Below are 24,511 nucleotides of genomic sequence, written 5' to 3'. Positions count from 1 at the left end.
CTTTTGCTCCATTTTGGTGCTGCTCCACTTTTCACTTGGCCAGCGGCGGTTCGTGTCCATTGCATCCATGGCTTCCTTTTGCCGTGTCCATTTCCGAAAACTGCACAAGACAAATGTACTCGCACAGCTGACCCTGCAGCCAAATCCCGGCCAGAGATCCATCTGTGGAGCAGATCCTTCTAGGCGGCAGCAGCGCCTTTGATTGCTTTTAAAGTGCTTCCTTCTCGAAATTGAATTTGCCATTAGTCGCTGGTCGCTTGTAAATTCAAATAAGCTCAACCCCCATCATCTAGCTGGCCCCCTCCTGTGTTTTTCATTGCGTCATGCTGCATAATGAGCTGCAAAATCTTTGCCGGGCTTACATGGCGTGTGAGTGACATTTAATTTGCCGTCGACAGCGTTCGGATAAAACTCAACTACCACCCTGGCGCAAATCATCCTTTAAGCAGTGTTCATAATTGAGCTTCAGTTTTATGGGAAAGGGTTCATAGTGCCACTCGAACATTGGAACACCCTTTTATACAAAGCCTCCGTATAGTTAATAAAAGGGTATCCTTAATCAATTCGCGACTCGTCTAATTTATCAGATTTGGCGCCCATCCAACATGCAAATGGAGTTTGTTTATTGGCTGAAAGTCAGCTCATAGGAGCACTAAAATCCCTCTGAATCCGGAAGCAAGCCGGATCCAGCACGCGTTTTACAGCTAATAATAAATGACCCGAGGTTTCTTGTCGTCGTCCACGTTTTTCAACCGGGCACGTACGCATAAATTTCGACAAGGTCGTTGAATATCCTTTTTTTCTGCCCATGCCAGGTGGGGTCTCCCCATACGTCCCCTGGCGTCGACACATAAACATAATGACCAGCTATTATGCCGGTCGGATCGGCTTACGGGTACGGCAAACGGCGAACGGCAAACACATGTTTGTCAGTCGGGTAATGTGCCAAGTGTAACATATTTTAAATAATTGATGAGCGAACCCGACCCGGCAGCTGTTCCTGCTCCTGTTCCTGGCTGCCTTCGTGCCTTTCCGCCTTGCCTGCGGATATCCAGATCCTGACCCGTACAATATATTTGCATGAAAAAGCCTTCGGCTGCCCATCAATTAGAGCGGTCGTCGCCGTCGAGCCTGCCGACATGGCTGTCACTTTTTGCTGTCGACGGCAGAGGAGCAGGGAGTTTCCAGCTGGAAATGCCTTTGGCTCATCCGTTTTCTTGCCGCAGGCGGTGCATACATTACAAACACTTCAATTTCCGTCTGCCAGTCAGTGCACTTCAGAGGCCCAGTCGAAGACTGATTCTGAATCAGTTTTTTCAGTTTTCCTCTAGAAAAGGGGGTACTTTCCCGCACCAGACAACTGTAATCAAAGCAAATTAATTATCTATGTCCTTCGTTGTGCGCCGCACTTTTTCAGCAATCTTGCTTATATACCTTTCAAGCCTTTCATGTCCGGCACAATGTCGTCTGCCGTTGGCAGGACGGTCCACTCAGCTGTCTGCTCGGATCTCGATGGCGGCAAAAGGCAAGAGTTAAATGCCGGGCATCGATGGCTGGCTTATAATTCAATGTGCAGCCGCAGGCCAGCACATATACTCCCACGAACTCCAGCAATATCCCTTATTCGTTCATTCACTTTCGTCGCGCACAAAAGTAGACTACAAAAAATGGCAATGCCAAAACAATGACAGACACGGCAAATAAAGGACATGCAGGAATTACACAGAGAATGTGAGAGAGAAGTGAGAGATGAGCCTGCCGATTGGCTTTCATCTAAATTTTTAATTAATATTTCTACATTGAGAAAAAATCTGTTTATCTTATATTTAAAGAAAAAGTTAATTAGGCATAAAGATTAATACAAATTTGCCATTTATTTGAAGTTTGCATTATTCGTTGTATTTTAAACATATTTGGATTTAATTAAACATTTTTTCTGAGTGACTTAATATTCTTTTGCTCAAAGTGAAACTAATTAAGTTAGCTAACTGAAACTCTCTTTGGCGTGCTGGAATCTGATTAAAGTGCCAGTTTCTTTTCGACATGCGACTCCTAATCACATGCATTTTGTTCATCCTTGGTCTGGACTACAGTGCCTCCCTGTGGATTAAAAGGTACTCGGAGAACTACCACCGACCCACTTACTACAATCGAGCCCACAGAACCAAAGACCACGTAAATTACAATCGCGAAGCTCTTGAGGAACGGGACAAACCGAAGCCGGAGGAGGTCAAAAAACGACTTCCCTTCGATGCGACGCGGGACTTGACATACTACGTGAACGTGCTGAACGAGGGATCTGTCATCTGTGCGGGGGCACTGATCTCCCGCAGGATGGTCGTGACCTCAACGCACTGCTTCCAGCCGCGGAGATTCGATCTGATATACGAGTATACGGCCAAACATCTGTCCATATTGACTGGCATGGAATTGGACGACAATCCCGAACCACATCCGGTGATCGGATTTTTCATGCCGGTTAATAAGAAGGAACGCTTTACCAACCACGTGGCTCTGCTCGCCCTCTCTAACAAGCTCGACAGAGACAAATACCGATATATTCCTCTGCATCGTAAGAGGCCACAGGCGGGGGATGACGTAAAGATGGCCTACTTTGGGCCACCCAAGTTCCAGATCAGACTGTACAACACGCGGGTTATGGACATAAATCGCTGCAAAATCCACTACGGCCTAAAGGAGGTATTCCATGTATCCACCTTCGAGCCGGAATTCATCTGCGTGCGAAACAAGCGGCACTCGAAGAAGACCACATGCAGCACTCGACCTGGGGATCCCTTACTGATTGACAACAAACTGGCGGCCATCAATATATATGGAGAGCACTGCGACGAAGACGACGACTCCACCAACATGGACATATACCTACCCATTAGGCCGGTCATACCCTTCATCCAGACGGCCACGGATGCCCTGAGGGCCTTCACCGGATCGGGTCCATACAATGAATCGAATCCATCTACATTGTCACCCCTTCTTGAGACTATAGTGAAGAAGTCGCCCAATGTTTATGTTGGTGGCCCCCCAGAGAAATTAGCTTTCGATGATCCTCTTAATGGAGGACCAGATCGGGAAGTCAAGAATTCCATTGAGAATCATGTTGAAAGCGTTCTCGATTATTATTAGTTTTATTCACATTTTAATCAGTGTAAACAATATTATTTTATGGTTGCAATTAGTGTAAATGTCAAATTATAAGGCGTCACAAATTGATTTTGTAAGCACTATGGTCAAGTCAAAAATAAGATATGCTTAGTACCAGAGACTTATTGAGTAACGATGCTGCTACCACTCTGCATTATTCAGATCCTTCTGCTCGCTTTCCTGGCGAACGAGTCGGAGTCCTCGAACACTCATGTCCATCGCTATATGCTGGACACCTATAAGCCGCAGCACAATCGAAAAACCCAAATGAACTACAAACGACGTCGTACTGTAAGGAGCGACCACGAAATGGGTTCCGATCCCAATAATCCAAATAATCCCAATAATTCAAATAATCCCGATAATCCCGATAATCCTGATAATCTCAATAATCCAAATAATCCCAGTAATGACACAGTACAGTATGGACATTCCAAGGAGCCTGTAGTTACCCTGACCAATTCGGACAAGAAGGTGCCACTGCACGAGCTGATGGTGAGACTCTATCAGCAAAACAAATATATCTGCATGGGCACAGTGATATCCGAGATGCTAGTGATTACCACTACCACTTGTTTTAATTTGGCCAGCGATGATGTGGTCACGATGAAGATGTACGATGACGAAGTCCTCGAAGGGAAAAAGGTCGCTCTCAACCAGACCTACCTGAAAGGAGCGGATCCCATGCTGGTTGCTATTCAACTATCCAAGTCCCCAAAGAATTCCAAAGTGACTGGCGACACCGTGAAGCTGTGCGACTCGGAGCTGGAAATATACGAGCCCATCGAGCTGCCATTGTGGATCAGGAGTCGCCACAGTATTCACTCGCAGACAACGTACATCATACCGATTCAGGCGTGCCGACTCCGCATGAGGGATCCCGAAGCGATGGTCGCCACCGACACCATGATCTGCGTGAAGAACATGAAGTATACGGCCCAGTGCCAGTTGGCCATGGGGAATCCACTCGTCCACGACGAACGAATCTGCGGCATCAATGTGGCTGGTCACAACTGTCCCGCCTTCACGGGCGCGAATCTGTACATCAGGGTATACGATGCTCTCGCCTTCTCGATAATGGGCATGGAGATCATTAAAAACTCCCGCATAGAAGATACCATTTTGTAAATAACAATATAACAAATATTAAACAATTTTATTCAAATAATATTTGTATTTAAAAATATTTGATTATGTTTAAAATGGGTTTAGTTACACAAAAGTATATTTATCCAGCTTACTTGGTAAGTATAGTTACTACTACATATAAGGTCCATGCCTAATTGGCTGTTAAATCGGAATTATCAATCGGGAGGTGAATTAAATGGCGCTTAAAAAGCTAAGGCAATCAGGGGAGTAGTCAGTTTCTAACCATATATCGCCATGTTGAAAGCGGCAGTACTTTTGCTTTTGACCCTGCTCCAGTTTTGCCACAGCGGAGAGTTGCCCACTTCCGGAGTAAAACATCACAAGATGAGGTACATGAAGGATGATTGGCGTCCACACTTCGGATACAAGCCAAGCCACTACGGAAGTTCGCACGGATGAACTCTGGATTCAGCCTTTCCTTAATTCAATTCAATTGTTATTTCATTAATAATAGCCGATATAAATCTTTCAATTTTCTGAATTTTTTGTGTCTGAACCGTTAAAAGAGCATTGCTTTATCACGGATATGATGAATCCTTATTAATCTGACAAACATAAAAAGGTTCGAAAAACTGGTTGGGGCCAAAATTACAATTGAAGATACAATTGACAAATTTTCAGTGAACAGATGTATTTGTGTAGCCTCAAAGTAAGAGCAATTTAAATATATATTTGAAATACAACTTTTTTTCGATTAATCAGCAAAAAGAAATATGAAATACAAATAAATAACCGTTCCCAGAATAACATCAATAGTTTACAACTGAAAAATTGAAAGAACCATGCGGTGAGTTTATTTCCAGCATGATAATATCGAAATCGCCTTATTTATTGTCCAATTTGTTTCTTTTAAATTGAACTGTCCTGCGACTGAGGTCAGACCTGCGGAGATCAAATGAAAAACAATTTTTCGTGCGCCGCAAATATGACATTAAATTGTTCTGCCTCATTTCCGTTCGGCTGACTGAAATTCAATCAAATTAATGAAAAATTTCTGCCTCGGCCGCCTCCGCTGCCAAATCAAACCTTGCCCCACAAGAACCATGAAGCGCGCAGACGCTTAGCAATATTTGCCGAGAATGTCCTTTGGCTCAGAGTCATTGACGAAAAATCCGGCCGAATGAATGGCAAGAAGAAACTGTACAAACACTGAGATGAAGTGGCAGTGGCAAAAAAGCCTTTTGTACTGCAGCGATAATGTCATCAACTAAAGTACTCCGTCGGGCATAGTGAAAAGTTCTAGTCAATCGCCATAAAGCACATAATGTGACAGGGAGACTGGGACTGGGAATGAGATACATTCGACCATGTTGACAGGCACATACAAACTGTGTAAACATCATTAAAATGGTTTTTCTCAAAGGGCCTCCCTCCCTCGCCATATCGAAATCGAAATGGAAAATCATTGAAATTATATTTCCGTCCATGTGTTCTGTTTACATTTTAGATGTTCCCTTTTGATCTTCCCGCTGCGATTTGTCCCCCTTCCGAGCAGCGGAGTCCTGGCAAATTAGCCGCATATCACTTTATGGAGAAAGCACTTTGGTAAATTAAACTAAATAATTCAAGGGCGCGGCCGCAGTTCATACAATGGCCCGCAACAAACAAAGCACAAAATTTGCGCCTCCGAAATCTTTTGTTTTTGCAAATATTTCCAGCTGACACACACGCACTTCTAAGCGAATATGTGGCTGCAGCTGGATATGGAAATGTTTGACAAGAAAAATGTGGTCGTCTGCTACAAACAATGCCAAGCGAAAAAATGAAACCATACACTGCAAAAAAAATGTTGGTTATTGGAAAGATTTCAATTTCAAAAATGATATGTTTAGCCAAAATATATTATTCAATTAAACAAAATGGAATCTGTACTAAGAATCTTATGCTAAATAAATTTTAAGTATTTTTCATGTATGTTATGTTACTTCAAGAATCCCTTAACTTTTTCTCTCTGCATCGAAACGCATTTGTATGTGTGCGCACGTCCTTGGCCGTCAACTGTGCGGGTGTGTGTGAGTGTGCGTAAAATTTTACGATAATACGCAACAATTTCGAAATGAGTGCACCCTGCTAAGCGGTCTGGTCTGCTGAGCATTTCGAGTGCAAAGAAAGCAATTTCCTCAATATTCTTTATGGCGAACAGGAGCCTGCGAGGGAGCGAGAGGGAGACAGCAAGGAGTGAGTGGGACGGGAGGCAGGGTCACTGCTTGCAGGTTTTTTGTTATTATTTTCAAAGTTCCATAAGCCGCTTGCTAATAAAATTTTAGAAGCCTGTGCTGGGCTATTAACATTATCATAACAAACACACAGCCCAGCGCATGTGTGCGTGTGTGTGAGAGTGTGAGAGTGTCCTTATAATAATCATGGCCCACACTCACACATCCACATCCTCATCCACTCACCCACACTGACAGACATTTACATGCCACTTAGGCATTGTCGCCCATTGCTTGTGACTAGCGTTGCGTATACGCCGCGTTGTGCGTGCGACTTATAATTCATTTATTGGCATAATTTCGTTTTATTTTTATTTGTTTTACGGCTTTTGCGATTGCCTTTGATAGGAGCTGCGATGTGCGAGAAAAAAGCGGCAAATTGAAAACATATTGAATATCGAATTTGGTCTCCTTGGACGCCCTTGAATTGGCCGCGCCACTTAATTGCTAAGCTGCACACGCGACCTGGCATACAATTAGGTGTCCTGGCTGCTGCTGGGGCATCCTGCTTTATCCTGGGGGCCACCTGGCCACCCTGTGCATTCATTACAAAGCACTTTAATTCTCTCGAGCTTGAGCGCATAGATCACGCCCGGCTTAATAAATTCCCACGCCAACGGCAACCGAAAACAAAAGAATCCTCGGACGTCGCTGCAAGTCAGTGGGGGCGTATGTCTTACCTGGCACCATCTGCAATTGGAGCTTCAGCTACGGCTCCAGCTCTGTCTGCACACTTGTCTGGTCGGTGGAAACGTGACTGGAAAAATGCATCTCCGCTGCACGTAAAATCCGGGGAAGAGCCAGAAAAAAGCACGGCAAACCGAGAGCGAAGAGGAAAACGAGAGGCACGTAAGTCAATCAGCAACTGGGCAGCAGCCACCGCCACAGGGCTAAGGACAACGGGCGGAGGACGAAGGACCCAGGTCCGACCTAACAACTAAGTATAACCCTAATGCAATGCGGAAGTCACACTCCAATTTGGCCCAAGCATGGCGCCTGATTTTGTTGCTAACTGAATGAGTTACTTCCGCTTTGCCTAACAATTTTAAATAAAATCACATCACTGATGGTGGAGGCGGGGCTTCCGGTCTATTCCGGCAGCAAACTCGGACACTAACCAATATGGACAATGGCGTCTGGCGAGTGTGTGTATCTCCAGTTTCCCCATTTTTTTCCCCCACGCTCAGAGAGATGTGGATGTGAATCGTAACCGACGCGACGCTAGCCTTTGAAATATTTATGGCAGCTACAAAAGGCCATAAAAAAGGAATGCCAATATGCGAGTGAGTCCGCTGGCCATTTGGTAGCCAATTGAATTCACTTCGGGGCAGATGTATTTGCCATGAACTGATTGACATAGGAAGCAGTCTATATTTGCAAGTCCATCATATTATTATGTTACCGAGCGCAAATCAGCGGCAATTATGTTTGCCGTTCGGAAAAATAAAACAAATCAGCATATAATGAGTGGGTGGAAAATTGTGCAAATCATTACACTCAATTAATTGCGCTGGCGAAAATATGAATTGCAAAATATTTTCGCCCCAGTGCGCACACACAGTAAATAATGCAATTATAGTGCAAACATAATTTAAACAAATGAGAGTGCATTCCATTACCCGTGGCGAAACTCGAATTACAATTATCTAATAAATGATGTTTTTGCTTTTCAACTACACATTGCTCGTATATCAATAACATTCAATCACAATCCGCTGGATAAAAACTTGTAAATGTTTGATAGCGAATTGCGCCAAGGGCCATGAATGAAATATCATCGATAACATGCTCTTGCTCACCTGTCCATTCCCCATAGCCCCATTGCCTCCATAGCACCCATACCTCCCAAATCTCCCGAAAAACTGACAGCTCATGGGTAATAGATAGTTTCGTTTGGCTGCAATTAACACCTTGCGAGCTGCACACAAATATTTGCCGGGCTTATCGAGCATTTATCAATGACAAGTGTGACATATACCGATGATATGGCGATGGGGGAGCTACGATTGGAGCATTCTGCATGTGACGACACAACCAGAGCCAGATAAGTAAAAAAGCTGGGCGAAATTAAGTATAAAAACAAGCTTTTTCCTCGAAGGTGATAATATGAAAGGCGGCCGAACAGAAGATATAATGCAGAGCGTGAAGGCGGAATCTCAGCGATTTAGTTTTGCTTTTCGGCTCATGTGGATTCCAAGTCGGAATAGCTTCAGTTGCTCGAGATATATTCATGTACGAGATATAGTCATGTACGCAGGTGGAAAATATTGCGCTCCTCGGCATTGCAGTTTCTATATCATTGCATTCCTTATCTGCCAGTTGGTTTTCTTAGTGATATTTATACGGAATGATAGCAATGATGATATAATCGCCGGTGAAGTGAGTTGATTAATCCCGCCTGTTATGTGATAAATCATTTAAGTGTTTTCTTAGCTGTTAGCTTACCAAAATGAGAGTGTGGATAACTACCTGGATTGGCGCGTATTCATATCCCATACACCAGAAACATCGGAGAATTTTTACCAATACAATATTCGTTTGAGTAATGCTGTAGGTCTTATACGTAAGTTGCCCGTAACAAGGCATTCTAGGTATGGAAAAGAAAAACGAACTTTTATTCAATTTATGAAATAATATTTAATATATTTTTAGTTGCACCACACGAAATCCTATACTTCCATCCCCTTTGGAGGCCAATGTGAGTGTGGTGATCAGTTTTCACAATGAAGCGCGTTCTATGCTCTTGCGCACCATTGTTTCCCTGCTGAGTCGCACGCCGGAGGACTATCTGCATGAGCTAATCCTTGTGGACGATGGCAGTCAGCGGGATGGTAGGCCATTGAACCCACTTACGCAAAAGGGTCGCACTTATCGCTCAATTAACAGTGACCCTGCTGGATGACCTGAAGCGATGGATGGGCCGTGTGTTCAGGTCGAGGTATCGCCTGAGGCTCATCTTCCTCAGGAACCAGGAGCGCATGGGCCTGATTTGGTCGCGCAACAGGGGCGCCTCCCTGGCCAGTGGTCGTTATGTGCTCTTCCTGGACAGCCACTGCGAGGTGAACGAGGGCTGGCTGGAGCCACTGCTGGAGCGGCTTGCACGCAATACCAATCTGGCGGTTAGTCCACTACTTGACCCCATTGACCCGACCACCCTAAGCTACCGAAAGGGCAGCGAGATGCTGAAGGGCGGATTTGACTGGTCCCTACACTTCCACTGGCTGAAACGCAAGCTGGCCAACCAGGAGAGCCTGGAGATGCCCTACCAGAGTCCTGTCTTCGCTGGCGGCGTACTGATGATGTCACGCGAATGGTTCCTTAAGCTGGGCAGCTTCAACCCGTATCTGAAGGTGAGAAAACCCAATTAGCCGGTGTCAAGAGCTCTAATTGCTAATGTCGAACGCCAAGAATGCCGCTCTCCTCTTCCACATTTCCTAGCAAATACACTCTGTTGTCCACATTCATCCCTTTGCAGATCTGGGGCGGCGAGTCCATCGAGCTGGCCATTAAAATGTGGCTTTGCGGTGGACAAATTGAGATCGTGCCCTGCAGTCGAATCGGACACATCTTTCGCCGCCGCCACGCCTTCGACTTTCCACCGCAATCTGACCGTCAGTTGAGCCCGGCCCAGGAAACCTATCTGCAGTGAGTCCGAGGTCGGGGATTAGGTGTGAAATGGCCGCACCGCCTCTGGTATTTTTCAATTTCATTGCAGACCGGCTTCCGTTTAATATAAACATTCCAATCACATGCTGATTGAACTCTCTTCCCTCCCCGCCACCAGCAACTCAAAAATCATAGCCGAGTCCTGGCTGGACGAGTATAAAAATATGTTCTACGCACTGAGGCCGGCGGCCAGGCGAATTCCACTGGATCACACCTATGATGAGCTGCAGCGGATACGGACGGAACGGCGGTGTCATCCCTTCGAATGGTATCTGCGGCATGTCAGCCCCGAACTAAGGTTAGTGCACTGGAAAAAACGTTGGGTGCATAAGAAATGTATACATTTCAAATTGCACGTAAAAGGCATGACTACGCTATAGATATATCTAATATTCAGTAATGATGGCATTTCTTATTATATATCTAACACATTTTCATGTAGCTCTACAATATATCTTTATGAGCTGTGTGGTCAGCTTTCTGAGTTATTGCTCATTGAAAAATAACTAACCCTCAATCAATTCGCAGGAAGCACTTCGATGAGCTGTCGGCCACGGGAACGTTGCGGAATGAGGATCGGTGTGTGCACGCCAGACAAAAGGACTCCCAGCCGATCCTGGCGAGCTGCTACCTCAGCGACATCACCCAGTGGAGCATGCTGCGCCAGAGTGGACAGCTGAGCACCCATCGGGAGTTCTGTCTGGCTGTGGGGTTCGGAATGCGAATAGCACTGGAGCCGTGCGGGCGGAATGAGAGCGCGAGGAGGTCGCAGCGATGGGTGCGCCTGGGCACCCATCTCCTGCACGCCGAGACGCACCTGTGCATGGATAATCCGCTCAAGGACCGATTGGAGATGAGCACCTGCCGTTCGCATGCCGTATCGCAGTCGTTTCAATTTGCATTGGAAATGGAGGGGCAGACATAAACTTGGCTAATGATCCTGAAACTGAATCCGATAACGGCAACGATACTGATACTGATTCGATGAACCTGAGCCTCTTAGTTCCCGGGGTTCAGGTGGCTGAGTTTGTGGGCCGAATCTCTGGGCATGCAGGTAAATCAAAACGCTGACATGTTGTGCTAATCTCTGTGAAACATTTCCGCTGCCGGAGCGGCATACCCATAGATTACGGAGGCTCCGGTTGAGGGGAAGCAGTAAATTATGGCGCCATGGATATACGAAAAGGTGCTTCTGCACCCAACTCCAGTCGCTCTTTTTTTCCCGCTCCGCAGCCTTTGTTGCCGGAGTCGGACTATCAAGACTCGCAGCGCTTCCTGTCGCATCCGTCACACGAGACAGGACACAATGGTTTCGTGGGGCGGGGCGGGAGGTGGGGGCAGATGTGGGGGCGTGGCCAGATAAAAGCCAACGACGCCGCGCGTATTGTGCGGCTTGTTTAGGCGGTCCTGTCATCAGTCAGCGAACAAAAGCGAGGCATCCTTCGGCTGCAAGGAGTCAGTCGCAAATGTAATAGAGTTGATGACAATGCCACTGACTGCCCGGCTCGCGCTTCCGGCAATTTTGATGGCCTCCGGATGCCGGCGACAAAAAGCGGCGACTCCGGAAACAAGTCCAAATAAAACAGGGACAGTGGCAGTTAGAGCAACAGTAGCAGAAAATGCCAGCAGAAAACAGAAGTTCATGGTGTGGCTGCCGTTGGAGAATTTCCAAAGTGCAGTTGCAACTTAAGATTTGTTTTGTTTTACCATTCTTGCGGTAATAAAGCGTAAAAGTTAATTTTGTATCTCAACAATGGCAACAAGTGTGTCCTGGACATCCTGCAGCTTCTGCAATATTTCCCTCACAATAGCGCCAGCTGCGCGTAAAAATCGCATTTCTCACGGAAGTTAATAAAAACAAAAAAGCCTTGGGTGACCAGGGAAACGGAAGGCGGAAGTCTAACAAGTTGCAGTTGCTTTGGCATCGTGTTTGGGCCTTCTCTTCCTGGTTTCCTGAAAGTTATGACCGCCCGACATCGCGACATTTTATTGTCCTGCACCTGAAATGCAAGTACAATAAAGCGGCGGCGGTAATAAAACGGCGAAGCACTAGAAAATTTAATTTTCTATAAAGTTTGTCCAGGTAAAGTCCCCGCTAAATTGCCGTTCCACTTTAAGAATGCCTCGCAGTGGGCAGTCCTTGACTTGAATTCGCCAAATTTGTATTACCTTTTGAAAGCTGGATGCTTTCGAAAAGCTGATCCATCATCGCATGAACCCAACTGGGAACTACAAACTGGTAACTGGGCACTGGGCACCGGGTAAACTGGGCTCAAGGACGGACCTTAATTATGAGCGGTGGAACCCTCAGCCAGGCATGCAAAACTTGATTATTCATTTGAAGACTCATTTTATTATCTGCATAAATCTTTGCCGAACCCGGCAACCAACTTTCTGTTTACTTTGTTGGGGGCCGAGAGTGAAAAAAGACAAAATGGAATCATCATTCACTGGCGTGGCCGCATTTAAAACATCTTGATTAAAAAACTAAAAAGGGAAGTCGGCTAGCTAGAAGAATGGCGGTCGGTCGGTGAAATGGCAAAATGAAAGCCAAATGCAAACTCAGCGCATTCTAAGTGCGCCAGTGGAAAAACAAAAAGGATAGAAAATTCGCGGAAAGTACGAAAAAATGAAAACGAAATGAGCGAGGGCTAAAAACTTATAAGCCGCAAGCGTGGAGCGTAGAAGTTGCGGAATAACCGCTGGTGGGCAGCGTTTAAAAAGGGATTTCAAAATTAACGTCCATCAGGCTGGCAAATAAGTCAATTTGAATGATTAAATAGGAAAAGCTGTGTAAAAGTTGTGTCGCCGTACCGCCTTTTGCCATCGACCCCAAAAACCCAGGCATTTCCAATCCGTAGAGTTGCGCCCACCGAACCAAAACGAGAGAAAAAAGCGATTAGTGTGGTCTTTTGTGTGGCTTAAGCATCCCCAATGCCTTCTTTTTTGGCCATTCTCCCAGGCGGATTTACATTTATTAATTCCCCTGGCAGATGCCAAAAAAAGGGTCAGGTTTCGGGGCGGGCTATATACAAGTAAATAAAAACATGTGAACGTTAGCGCAAAAAGCGATAATCCATCATTTTTGTCCCATGTTGACTTCGGCAAAGCGAACAGTGGTACCCAATCGTGGTTACCATCCAGGGTTCCTATCACATGACAGATTTTACAATACACTTCTCTTGAACTGTATCTATTAAGTACATTGATTAAAACACAGAAAATGCCATAGTTTGAATCCATTAAGTCCAAATAGCACTTCTCCCACTGTTTCTCCTTTGACGACACCAAAAGTTCGTGTCCCTGGCAGAGACTTGTAATCCCTATCGCATGATTATGCCAAAAATGAACCAATCCATCGCAGCACACGAAAAAGGTTAAGCTCAATGTCCCTGCAAGATGGGTCCTTCAATCCGGTGAGTGGGTGTGTGCGCCATACGGATTATCATGCCGCTCAGGAGCACCCAAACAATTTTGACGCAATGAAATGATTTTGATGAAAAATTAAAAAGCATTTCAATCACGTCGAAAGTTTTCTGACATCACAAAAATTGTTGCTCCTCCCGTGAAAACGGGAAAAAGCTGAGTGGAAATTTCGAGTGTGTGCGGATGTGAATGCGGATGTGGATGGGTGTGATGTGGTCCCCAACTCTCGTGTCTGGTAGTCGTTTATTTAGATGCTAATTTAAGTGTGCGCCTGGAATAATGCTTTCCATTTTAGTTAAAACGCTGCGAAGTTGTGCTTCAAGGTGATGGGAAATGGTTGGTGAACCTGATTTATGTAAACTTTTCCTTGCTAAAATTTATTATAAGTAAATACACATATCCTTTACAGCACATTTCTTAAGCAATGCCTTTAGTTACAATATGCTGTTGTAATTGCTGAGTTTTTGTCAAAGTTTTAGTTGATTTTTAATTAAAATATGATATTACGTGAATTTATTAAAGGAAATCACAGTCATGTCATGTTCGAGACTGTGAGACGGTATTCTTAATCCATTTCCGGTCAATTTTGTTTGGCAGCCGCAAAGTATGCAATGAAATTTAGAAAGTGAGCAAGATGGCGGTATCGCACAGTACACTGTGGTTCCTATTGTATGGGGAAAGCTGCCAAAAATACATCCAGTTAAGGTACCACTATATCATATAGGTGTCATATGAAGGATCTGTTTAAAATTAAGTGTTAGTACGGGAACAGTACGGGACCAGTTCGGGATCAGTACAGTCAAAATTTAAAGTCAAAATTTGGACTTTGTTTTTTTATTTTTGGCCTATGGGGGGAACCAGTGTGGATCGGTCTTGAACTTGAAAATTCAACCAATTCATCGCCACTGTTGGCCATTTAAATAGGCAATGAAGCTGCATTAAGAATTAAAGACTTCATTAAGTCCGCAGTGCTGCACATTAAATAAACATAATGCCGCCTTTTGCTGCTTGCTCGGCCATTGTCGCCGGGCGATTTCTTGGTTTATTTTTTTTTTTAGCCGCTGTTTGTTGTTCGTGGTGCTTAATTCGCATTTAATCTCATCAGGCTGGCGACGTCCTCGTCAGGGATGCACTGAGCCATAGCCCCCCACCCCTCCTCCCAACCCCACCCACCTACACTCACATCAGCCAGAAATGCCAGGCGACGGGACGGCCCGCCGCAGGTTTGATGGGGGCCACAGCTGCCGCTGACGCAGCAGCCGACTGCGCCGCCGACGTCGACGTCTGCAGGTGACAGGTGAGCATTGCGTTGGCAGCGGCAATAAAAAGCATGTAAATGAGGCTAGGACTTAACCTAGGCCAAGACCGAGCTCGGATATCTGCCGGCTGCGGTTATATAATGTTGTGACAAGCCATCCCCGGCGACCAAAAGTCTTAAACCAGTGGATCCCATCTGACTGGCACGGAGAAAAAGCAGATAGCTTAAGTTCGCATCTGGTCTGGAATCTTGAATATATGAAAAGCTTACTTTAATATATTTAAAATATTTATCTTTAATAACCATGTTGATATATATAACTAGTCAATAGAATTCAACAAAGACTGAATTGTAATAAGTAGAAGACATGACATAATCATATCCCTTTTTTTTCGGTGCACAATTGGGGGCGTGGACATGAACGCGTGCCAACTTTTTTTTTGTTTTTTTTTTTCCACCTCTGCCAGCAGTTAATCAGAGAAATTAAGCAATGTACTATGCGCGGCAGAGCTGCGACGACGCCAGCTGTGCAGCCGACGAGGCTGACGACATCAGCCAGGACATCCAGCTGTGCAGGACAATGGAAGACAGCGGGCGCAGACCCAGGACAAGTAGTGATTGCCCCGACAATTGCTGTGGCGCGTTGCCCATTCAACTGGGCGAGCAGTTCAGCAGTTTAGCGGTGGGAGCAACAAGAGCAAACATTCCAGCCCAGCTGATGGGGATTGGGATTGGACGCGGAGGATGAGGAGGAAGAGGGGGCTCCGGCGGCCACCCAAAACCATCACACGTTCTCACGCACAGAAGCCAGCGGCGCTGGTTGTTGCTATTGTTGCCATTATTCTTGCTGGGATGGCTGGCGTCGCTGCCGGCGTTTTGCCGCCGGCGAGGCATCGAAGTATTCCTCAACAAGCTCAGCCAGAAATCAGTTGGGCGCTGGATACGGACGCGAGCAGTGTGGACTTTCAAATTGGCCAAAAACAGCAGTATAAAATCGAAAATATATAGCGTACCGCGGCGCAGCAGTCGGTAGCAACAATAGGAACGTTGTTTTTTGGCCATAGCCATATAGCCCCAAAATTTATGCCGTTGGTTTGTCAATAAAAAAGCAAACGAGAAATGTAAACAGAAACGCAGCGAAAGGAAGACATCATATTGAATTTATGGTGTAGGTGCAGCAACGTGGTCCTCGAACCTAAGGACACCCCGGTGTCCTTGTCGTCAGGGTGTGACTCGGCACAGTTTGGTTGTGTTGGTGCCGATTTGTACGTGCCCTCACCTTTGAACTCACTCTCTTGCTTCTCGCCTCACCGTGATCCTTGTGTGCTGTCCTTTATTGTTGTCTTACCTGTGCTACCCACCTACAATTACCGTTATCGGGTCAGGACCAAATTGCTTTTGCCACCCGCCACGTTGCGAACAATTCCGGTCGGGTTCGATACCACACGGCGTATGCGGAACGTTTTTGAGGTCTCCGGAGCTCAACGGTCATAGTATTCGGCATGATAATTGAATTTTTGTGGCGGCTGCTTTGTGAAACTCTACTAATTGGAAATTTGTTATTTGCGTTCGGTGAACTGTGAGCGGAAAAGATCCCAAAATTGAAAATGTCCCGTGACAATCAAGCGAAATCGCCAATAGCCAGTACAAAGTGAGCCGGAAAGTTGTGAACTAAAGCTGAGAAAACATGGAGAACACCACAATGCTGGCTAATATTAGCCTAAACGCAACCAGAAATGAGGAGAACATCACCTCATTCTTCACCGACGAGGAGTGGCTGGCCATCAATGGCACATTGCCGTGGATAGTGGGATTCTTCTTCGGCGTCATCGCCATCACGGGATTCTTCGGCAACCTGCTGGTCATCCTGGTGGTGGTCTTCAACAACAACATGCGCTCCACCACCAACCTGATGATTGTCAATCTGGCTGCCGCTGATCTGATGTTCGTAATCCTCTGCATTCCCTTCACGGCCACCGATTACATGGTGTACTACTGGCCATATGGAAGGTTCTGGTGCCGCAGTGTCCAGTATCTGATTGTGGTGACCGCCTTCGCCTCCATCTACACGCTGGTGCTGATGTCCATCGATCGGTTCCTGGCGGTGGTCCATCCCATTCGCTCGCGGATGATGAGGACGGAGAACATCACCCTGATTGCCATCGTGACTCTGTGGATCGTGGTGCTGGTCGTTTCGGTGCCAGTGGCCTTCACCCACGACGTGGTGGTAAGTGGGAGTGGAAGAGTGGGAGGAGTGGGTGAAATGGCAGAAGTGGGCCTGCTGTGCTTGAATCTCCTGTGAAGAACACGGGCCAGGCCAATTTATTGCTTTCCATCATCGTCACCTCGTTAGATTCCTCTCGCTGCACGTCAATGGTGCCGACTGCCTGGTTCTGATATAGCTATAGATACCTAGATAGATGGTCTGCCTTCTGCGAGCAGAGAATCGTAATCCAGAAGGCGAAGACCCCGCACAAACCAGCGATCGTCCAATCGACTGATCCTGATACAACTCATTTGTTTTTACTATATGCCCCTATTAAAGTTTCCCCTTTTTATCTTGTTTTCACTTTTTTGTTTATATTGAAAATTTCGAGATGCGCGGCGCCCGATTTGTTTTTGATACTAATTTGCTGTTTTGAATTCATAAATTTTTAATTATAGACCAGATAGCCAGCGAGAAACACTTGCCAACTGGCGGTATCTGCCCACCTCCCATCCGTGAGGCTTGCAAAATTGAAAATTCAACTGTTGATCCAAAAGCGCGTAAATCATGGGCAGTCTTAAGTCGTAACAAGCGGCCATTATTGAAACTTTCCACTTGCGAACTTTCGGCGCACACTGCGTATGATAAATGTCTTCGCGGGTGGCGACCTTGAAATGCTCATCTTGGACATTAAGCTTTTATGATCGATGCGAAAAGTGCGAGAAACAATTTAATTGCGGAATAATCGACCAAGATCGAAATTGTTTTGCTCGAGATCAGCGGGTGATATCAGAAATGAAAAGGGGAATTTACCGGGGATGTACAAGTAAAATGTATTTGCAGACTTTAACCTTAGGTTTTTATTCGCACTTGGCTTATTAAGTTATATTCAATTTTTGAGGACAGTTCAAACATTTGTTGAATGCTATTTAATATCTACCATATTTTTTCATTGCGAGTATCAACTACAAGTAATTATGGTCGGACATTGGTTCCAATTTCTGCTGATACTAATAAATGGCCTGCGGGCTTTTTCCACTGATTTCCCAGTGCCAATAAAGCGAATCCCACATCACACACGACCAACTTTTTGTTTGTGCCGTTGAGTTTCCCCTTTTCCTTGGCCAGAAGCGAAAGTCGCGGTTAATTAATTAAACGAATCTCATCGTCACACGGATGATGAGCTATTTTATCTGTGAGATGGCAATGGCCCACTGTTGCTCCCGGTGTTGTTATTGTAACCTAATATTTTATTAAATGGCATTTCACGCTTCGTTATATTGTTATTTTTGTCTCGTTCGGTTTTTGTTCGCGTTGGGGGAGTGTTCCAATGGGCGGCATTATTGTTTGTTTATGTGTTTGCTTTGCTTTGTCTAAGGATTAAGCTGGAAAAATAGAGGCCACATTGAATGCTCATATGTGTGCTTTGCTTTGTTATCGGTTGTGTGCGTGTGCAAATACAAAGAAACAGGCGATAAAAAGGCATAATTCAGTCATGTTTGATCAACATGTTAATTAACAGTTTGCTATTAATTATTTCCATATTACATTGCCCAGCTACATGCATGGTATATATGTAATGAGCCTGCGAGAGCGTGTGCCATTATCTTTTTATTAGAAATCGATATCAAATAATAATCATAAAGGCACATATGTCCGACTGCGTAACTAGATATGCGATCTCCAGGTCATGGCATTGATTGACAGCTGTTGGCTGATTTCTCGCGAACGAGGAAAGGGCATTAATGGCTTGTCAAGTCTATTAAGTCGTTGGGTTTTGCGGAGAACATGCCAGCGAAATGAACCCATAAATCAGCGGAGGGTCTGGCCATGATTTGTCTACTTCTGTGGCCTTGGCCACTTGACGCTGCGCAGATTCAGAGTTCGAACTCAATTTGTGGGCCAACATCGCTCGCTCAGTGTAACGAAAACAAGGGCGGGCCATAAACAAACATTTTTGTAAGCAATTCATGCCGGCATTAATGGGAAGATTTTTTAAATGCGATTTTCCACACGCATTCATCGATTGAAAGCGCGGTGAAGGGGCGGAGATTGTAAACAAAAATGTAAACAAAAGGCTGCGAATATTTTTACGATTCACCAGGCAGTTTACGACCCTCCTAAGCGTCAGCAAACCAGTCTCGTCTAGCCAACAGACCAATAGATCCCCCAAACAACAAGAGCCAAGAGCCCGATTGCCCATACCCATTGCGCTTTTATCCAAATCCAAAACTACGGCTGAACAATTTGTCAGCCAAATGTCAGCGACAGAGAAACAAAGTGAGATTGCGAGTTAGTTGTCGACGTCCGAACTATACGTATGACAGTTTAGTTTTATTTACGATGTCTGGCTGTTGGCCGTCTGACGTTGCTTGGCTGCCATGCAACTGTCACCGCCAACATGACGTATGCGCAATATTCGATTCCCACACCGCACGCGTTTGCTCATAGTTCCCACCCCCAAATTCTCATCGATTTCCGCAGGTGGACTACGATGCAAAGAAGAACATCACCTACGGCATGTGCACCTTCACGACGAACGACTTCCTCAGTCCGCGCACCTACCAGGTCACCTTCTTCATCAGCTCCTACCTGCTGCCCCTGATGATCATCAGCGGGCTCTACATGCGCATGATCATGCGGCTCTGGCGCCAGGGAACCGGCGTCCGCATGTCCAAGGAGTCGCAGCGTGGTCGCAAGCGGGTCACCCGCCTCGTCGTCGTGGTGGTCATCGCCTTCGCCTCGCTCTGGCTGCCAGTCCAGGTGAGATGAAATAATACATATGACACCCACATATATTTTAAATAATCAAACATATTCCTTCGTTTGATTGAACAGCTCATCCTGCTGCTCAAGTCACTGGATGTCATCGAGACGAACACCCTCACCAAGCTCGTCATCCAGGTCACCGCCCAGACTCTGGCCTACAGCAGCTCGTGCATCAATCCGCTGCTCTACGCCTTCCTCTCCGAGAATTTCCGGAAGGCCTTCTTCAAGGTGAGTCGGGTGGGTGCACTCGGGGACTGGACGAGAAGGGTACTCCAAGTGGCGACATCTGAGTTCTCGGTCAATATATCGATGAAATATTTTCAGAGCATTGTATTCGTTTGCATATCGTTTGATGGAAACTTTTATGTGTCGTAATTTTAAGTGGGCCATTATATTGATTTATTGACTGACAAATATCAAAACCTTTTTCATATATATGATATTTGTTTTCGTTTTTTATCTACAATATATACATTGATTTCCGCTCAACCGCGTTTCCATTGCTATTCCTAATGAGTTTTTAAATGAGCGAAAGTTTTGATTTCAAATCAAAAATCTAGAATGCAATTAAATAATTTACGAGCATAATGGAGAGCAAAAGCAAAAAAAAAAGATTATAATCAGGCAATTTCCAGAAAAAAAAACAGCGCGTTTTCCCATTAAATTTCGATGGGCCAGCGGCAAACGTTTTAATGAGTTAAGTGTGAAAAACGCGCATACGCCGCGTGGGCCGAATTTGGTTTTACTCGCGCAGCATCGGCATCAGCATCAAAATCTATATTTACGATATAAATAGGTAGAATTTACAGAATAATTTCAGCCAAGCGGATCATCATCGGACCGTCCATCTTCATTTCTCTATTTTTAAGGCCGCCACAGACGATTTGCAGCTGTTGGGCATTAAGACCAAGTGCCTCTTCAACCCCTTTTGATGTGGAACAAATATTTTCCATTATTGTATGCGTATAGATCTTTTGTTTCGTCAATTTAATGAAGTGCAGCGATGTGGCTTACGAGGCATTCCATTCCCTGGCATGCCACAGTTTTCCCTCAAATGGCACAATAAATGGGCTTTAAATTACAAATGATTCCTTTCCGTTCGGCTGGCTATTTAAAGATATGCCCAAATTAGCAACGCACTGAGACAATGGGGAATTACGGGCTTTACATTTTTTGTTTGGACGGGCTTTTTATAGCATTCCCCTGTAAATTCATTGACATTCGTTGATGTTCCGTACCGCCCGCAAAAGAAGTGAAAAAAAGTGAAAACAGACGGCTGACAGGCTGCCCGCAGTTTTTGGACTCCGAAAATCGCGGCTCATTCCAATTCAACTCACTTTCGGGACGCATTAATTCTTTTGGTCAGCGGCCATTTGCATAAACGCAAAAAAAAAAGAAAGTACTGAAAAAAAGAAACGTTGCGGGTGGCAACGTGGACTGGACAGCCACGCCCACCGGCGAGGGGGTGACTTTGCTTTACTTACTTTTAATTACTTTAGGGACAAACAGACACAAGCGGCTGAAGGAAAACAGCAGGAGCTGCCGAGGGAAGTGCACAGGACATTGTACTCATCGATCTGAGAATTTTACTTTTACCCCACAACATTTCCTTTCAATCATTTTGTGGCTTAATTTTAATATTTTAATTTGTTTTCCCGCTGCGGTGCGTGGGTTTCGCGTGTTTTCCGCGTTTTCCGCGTTTTCGGCACAGCTTTTGCCACTTTGCATATAAATTGTGTTCCTGGACTGCTGATGCTGTCTTGGTTTGCCTTTCACTAATTGATGTGTTTGTCAAGTCATTAAATTAGATTAATTACGTTAATTAAATTGCGAGCCGCTGTTTGTATTGTTTTATTTTTTTCGCTAATGTTTCTGTTTGCGCCACGAGCGTGTTTGGAATGCCTTTTTCGCAATTTTCGGCCACCACGTGATTGGGAATATGTCAATCTGATTAATTGGCCATGTGACTGGCCTTCGATTAGTAATTTATTCATGTGCCGAATTTGTCGGCTTTCTCTATTGGTCTTTCATCCTTTTCACGCCTTAACCAAATCATCCAAATAGGGCTTGCAATCCAACAAACTTGGTATGTGGACAACGACGCATCAGGATGTGAGTTCTGAGAAAACTACCTATTAAACATAACTGTAAGGCGGAGTAAATTTGTTTTAAATATTTCTTTACAAATACATGTTTGGCACGCGTTCGAATATTTATAAAATTGGTTTTCTCTACATTAATGCAATGATATTACTATTACTATTTACTATTTTCTTTGAATCTACGTAGTCTAAAACCTTTATTTTGTATGCTGCTAGCATGTGCTTATTTTGCCTCTTAAACTTAACCATATTTGTATGAGTATGTTGAACAATTGCTACATTGTTTTTATAAATAACAAGGTACATATTTGATTGTTTGTTGTGAGTGAATATGGTGCACATTCGCTGTGAAATACCAGCTTTAAAAGCTTTCCGCTGTTGTCCATTTGCCGTAATCGAATAATGGGAAGCCAAGGACCGCAACTGGCGGCGGTTCAAAAGCCGTAATTCATTTTCCCGGAGCCCTGTGCTGTGTTGTTGTTGTTTGTGCTGGCTCTGTGACGAGGCACTAATCAACAATTTTAGGCAGTTCAATCAAAGCGGAAATTCATAAATCATTTATATGCAAAACTCTCACTCCTCAATCGGCTGGGATGCCAGGATGCCACAGATCCCGAATAGCGTATCCCAGCTTCCCAGTTGCCAGGCAACTGGGCCATTCGATGCTTGTCTGCCGGCATTTCAACACCTCAAACCACTTTAATAATTGAATATTGAATCAAATCTAATCATTCAAATGCAAAGCGACGGCAACAATCGCAGCCAGGGGCCTTGACATGGGAATAGCTTTCGCCCCATGCCCCATTTCCCATTTGCCACTGCCCCACTTTCCCCGAACGAAGCGCCACCAAAGTGACTCTGCATCAAAACACGTCATTAATCAAATATTGTGGCCGAACTGTGAATTCACGGGCCTTCGGTACTTTATGTATATTTTCGCATTAAGTCCTGTCGATTTTCCAAAATTTTCTTAGTTTTCTCAGTTCCTCTCCTTCTGTTCCTGCAGGCCGTTAACTGCTCCTCTCGCTACCAGAACTACACATCTGACTTGCCGCCGCCGCGCAAGACGTCCTGTGCCAGGACCTCCACCACTGGACTCTAAGGATCACCAATTGCAGTCACTACGAGCGCGTCTTTGAGGGCACAAGTGGACAAAAACACGGGACCAATCCATCATTGGATTTTTGCTCTTCGAATGACTAAAGTTAAGATATAAGGACTTTGTAAATATTGAATTAGATTAAATGAAATGCTTGTCTGTATCTTTTACTAAGCTACTATGCTTATTCATCTCTTAGTAGATATTATATTACAATAATACCATTTGAAATCGGAAGTGTATATAGGCTGCACTGTTTACTAAACATTATAATTATAGACAGTAAATTTGCCTAAATTATTTTTAATGTTACATATAATGCTATAATGCTAATCGGAATGCAATGTGTTACAAGCTCCCTTGGTGTAAGCCATATTGTTAGCCATGTTACCGCAGTTTGTTATTTGCGTAAGCCGTTAAGGAATTAAAGAATATAACAACCACGCAATTCATGATTTTCACTGAATGGAGCTAACAAAACCGACAGATGTTTGCCTGCAGCTCATGGGGCATTTGCACCAACTAATGCCATACGCATAAAACTATGCAAATTTAGCTGCCGGCTTTTAAATGGGTATTTAGTGGCGCGTGAAACATGCAATTGATATACTTGTCGAATATTCGCGATGCCGCATTGAAATCGCCCTCGATTGACTGCTGCATTTGTGCAATCAATCGAAATCGCATTCACTCAATCATGCATTCATTTATTCTTGGGCCTCAACTGGGCCACCCAAGATATCTCCTCCTGATGAGATCTCTTTCCAACGAGAGCCAGTGGCTGTCATCACATGAATGACGTGAGTAGTACTCCTGCGTTGTCGGTGGAGTCCTGACTTTGGCAGCTTAAGATGCTGATTGCATTTCGCTTGACGCTGGCGACTGACCGGAATTAATTATGCGTTGTCCATCTTGCGGATCGGGCCGAGGCGTATAGTGTATGTATGTATGTGTGTGGCGGCGTTCGAGTGCGGGCTCCCGTTTTCCGCGCTGCCTGGCCACTCGCACTTTTGCATAATTTATTCAATTTTAATAAGCGGCCCTGTCTAGAGTCGAGGCGTTGCCTTTTACACCAGGTAACGTAATTAATGCGTATCAGTCGCTGACAGGTTCCTCTTCGGCGCGTTGCCAGCGTAATCAAAATTTCAAATGAGCATCAAGGAGCGCGGGCCCAGGTGGCGACCGGGCTCCAAGTGTCATTGCAAATGAGGCGGGAAAACCAATGGATCGATTCGAGGCGAGCACCAGGAAGTCGGCAAAATAAAGCTGGGCAACTATTGGCGCCATAAACGCGCACGCTTCGCTGGCCAAAGTTTTGCTGCCCTGGCGTACACTCAGAAAAAACTAAGTTCCGTTTTAACTTAGTAAAGGAAAAAACTTTATAAAAATATCTTTCAGTATTTAGATTCTGGAAAAAACGTAGTAATTCAAAACTGATTTTAAGCGCTTTTTGATAGC

General features: G+C 44.9%; 4 protein-coding genes across 7 annotated transcripts; all 4 read left to right on the top strand.

The window, feature by feature from the left end:
• The first annotated feature begins 2,040 nt into the window (after positions 1 to 2,040).
• On the top strand, positions 2,041 to 3,239 carry LOC6612606. The gene has a single exon (XM_002037075.2). It carries the CDS (start codon positions 2,044 to 2,046, stop codon positions 3,142 to 3,144), a length of 1,101 nt encoding a protein of 366 aa, XP_002037111.1. The 5' UTR covers positions 2,041 to 2,043; the 3' UTR covers positions 3,145 to 3,239.
• A 47-nt stretch (positions 3,240 to 3,286) lies between these two features.
• LOC6612605 (seminase) lies at positions 3,287 to 4,321 on the top strand. The gene has a single exon (XM_002037074.2). The coding sequence runs from the start codon at positions 3,298 to 3,300 to the stop codon at positions 4,288 to 4,290; it is 993 nt and encodes a 330-aa protein (XP_002037110.1). The 5' UTR covers positions 3,287 to 3,297; the 3' UTR covers positions 4,291 to 4,321.
• A 4,335-nt stretch (positions 4,322 to 8,656) lies between these two features.
• LOC6612604 (putative polypeptide N-acetylgalactosaminyltransferase 13) lies at positions 8,657 to 11,945 on the top strand. Of its 2 annotated transcripts, XM_002037073.2 has the most exons (7): positions 8,657 to 8,906; positions 8,961 to 9,118; positions 9,180 to 9,358; positions 9,414 to 9,877; positions 10,003 to 10,172; positions 10,312 to 10,491; positions 10,722 to 11,945. In XM_002037073.2, exons 1-7 carry the CDS (start codon positions 8,661 to 8,663, stop codon positions 11,116 to 11,118), a joined length of 1,794 nt encoding a protein of 597 aa, XP_002037109.2. In that variant the 5' UTR covers positions 8,657 to 8,660; the 3' UTR covers positions 11,119 to 11,945. The 2 variants fall into 2 exon arrangements, with proteins under 2 accessions (XP_002037109.2, XP_032578558.1); XM_032722667.1 differs by lacking the exon at positions 10,722 to 11,945 and having other exon boundaries at positions 10,243 to 10,349.
• Positions 11,946 to 15,802: 3,857 nt separating this feature from the next.
• Positions 15,803 to 23,501, top strand: LOC6612603 (allatostatin-A receptor). 3 transcript variants are annotated; one of them, XM_032722095.1, is made up of 5 exons: positions 15,803 to 17,104; positions 19,568 to 19,846; positions 19,922 to 20,080; positions 21,917 to 21,999; positions 22,961 to 23,048. In XM_032722095.1, exons 1-4 carry the CDS (start codon positions 16,565 to 16,567, stop codon positions 21,989 to 21,991), a joined length of 1,053 nt encoding a protein of 350 aa, XP_032577986.1. In that variant the 5' UTR covers positions 15,803 to 16,564; the 3' UTR covers positions 21,992 to 21,999; positions 22,961 to 23,048. The 3 variants fall into 3 exon arrangements, with proteins under 3 accessions (XP_032577986.1, XP_032577985.1, XP_002037108.1); XM_002037072.2 differs by lacking the exon at positions 21,917 to 21,999 and having other exon boundaries at positions 15,805 to 17,104; positions 22,961 to 23,501; XM_032722094.1 differs by lacking the exons at positions 21,917 to 21,999; positions 22,961 to 23,048 and having other exon boundaries at positions 19,922 to 20,287.
• The last annotated feature ends 1,010 nt before the right edge of the window (positions 23,502 to 24,511 follow it).

The sequence above is a fragment of the Drosophila sechellia genome, chromosome 3R (assembly GCF_004382195.2).
Source record: "Drosophila sechellia strain sech25 chromosome 3R, ASM438219v1, whole genome shotgun sequence".
Taxonomy (NCBI): domain Eukaryota; kingdom Metazoa; phylum Arthropoda; class Insecta; order Diptera; family Drosophilidae; genus Drosophila; species Drosophila sechellia.
This window is presented reverse-complemented; position numbering and strand designations above follow the sequence as displayed.

Bases quoted from the DNA above. Each gene is read 5' to 3' on its own strand.
- LOC6612606 (XM_002037075.2), top strand. From the start codon at position 2,044: ATGCGACTCCTAATCACATGCATTTTGTTCATCCTTGGTCTGGACTAC.
- LOC6612605 (XM_002037074.2), top strand. From the start codon at position 3,298: ATGCTGCTACCACTCTGCATTATTCAGATCCTTCTGCTCGCTTTCCTG.
- LOC6612604 (XM_002037073.2), top strand. From the start codon at position 8,661: ATGCAGAGCGTGAAGGCGGAATCTCAGCGATTTAGTTTTGCTTTTCGG. The intron at 9,119-9,179 runs GTATGGAAAAGA...ATATATTTTTAG, and splicing joins CCCGTAACAAGGCATTCTAG to TTGCACCACACGAAATCCTA. The intron at 9,878-10,002 runs GTGAGAAAACCC...ATCCCTTTGCAG, and splicing joins GCTTCAACCCGTATCTGAAG to ATCTGGGGCGGCGAGTCCAT.
- LOC6612603 (XM_032722094.1), top strand. From the start codon at position 16,565: ATGGAGAACACCACAATGCTGGCTAATATTAGCCTAAACGCAACCAGA. The intron at 17,105-19,567 runs GTAAGTGGGAGT...CGATTTCCGCAG, and splicing joins CCTTCACCCACGACGTGGTG to GTGGACTACGATGCAAAGAA. The intron at 19,847-19,921 runs GTGAGATGAAAT...TTGATTGAACAG, and splicing joins CGCTCTGGCTGCCAGTCCAG to CTCATCCTGCTGCTCAAGTC.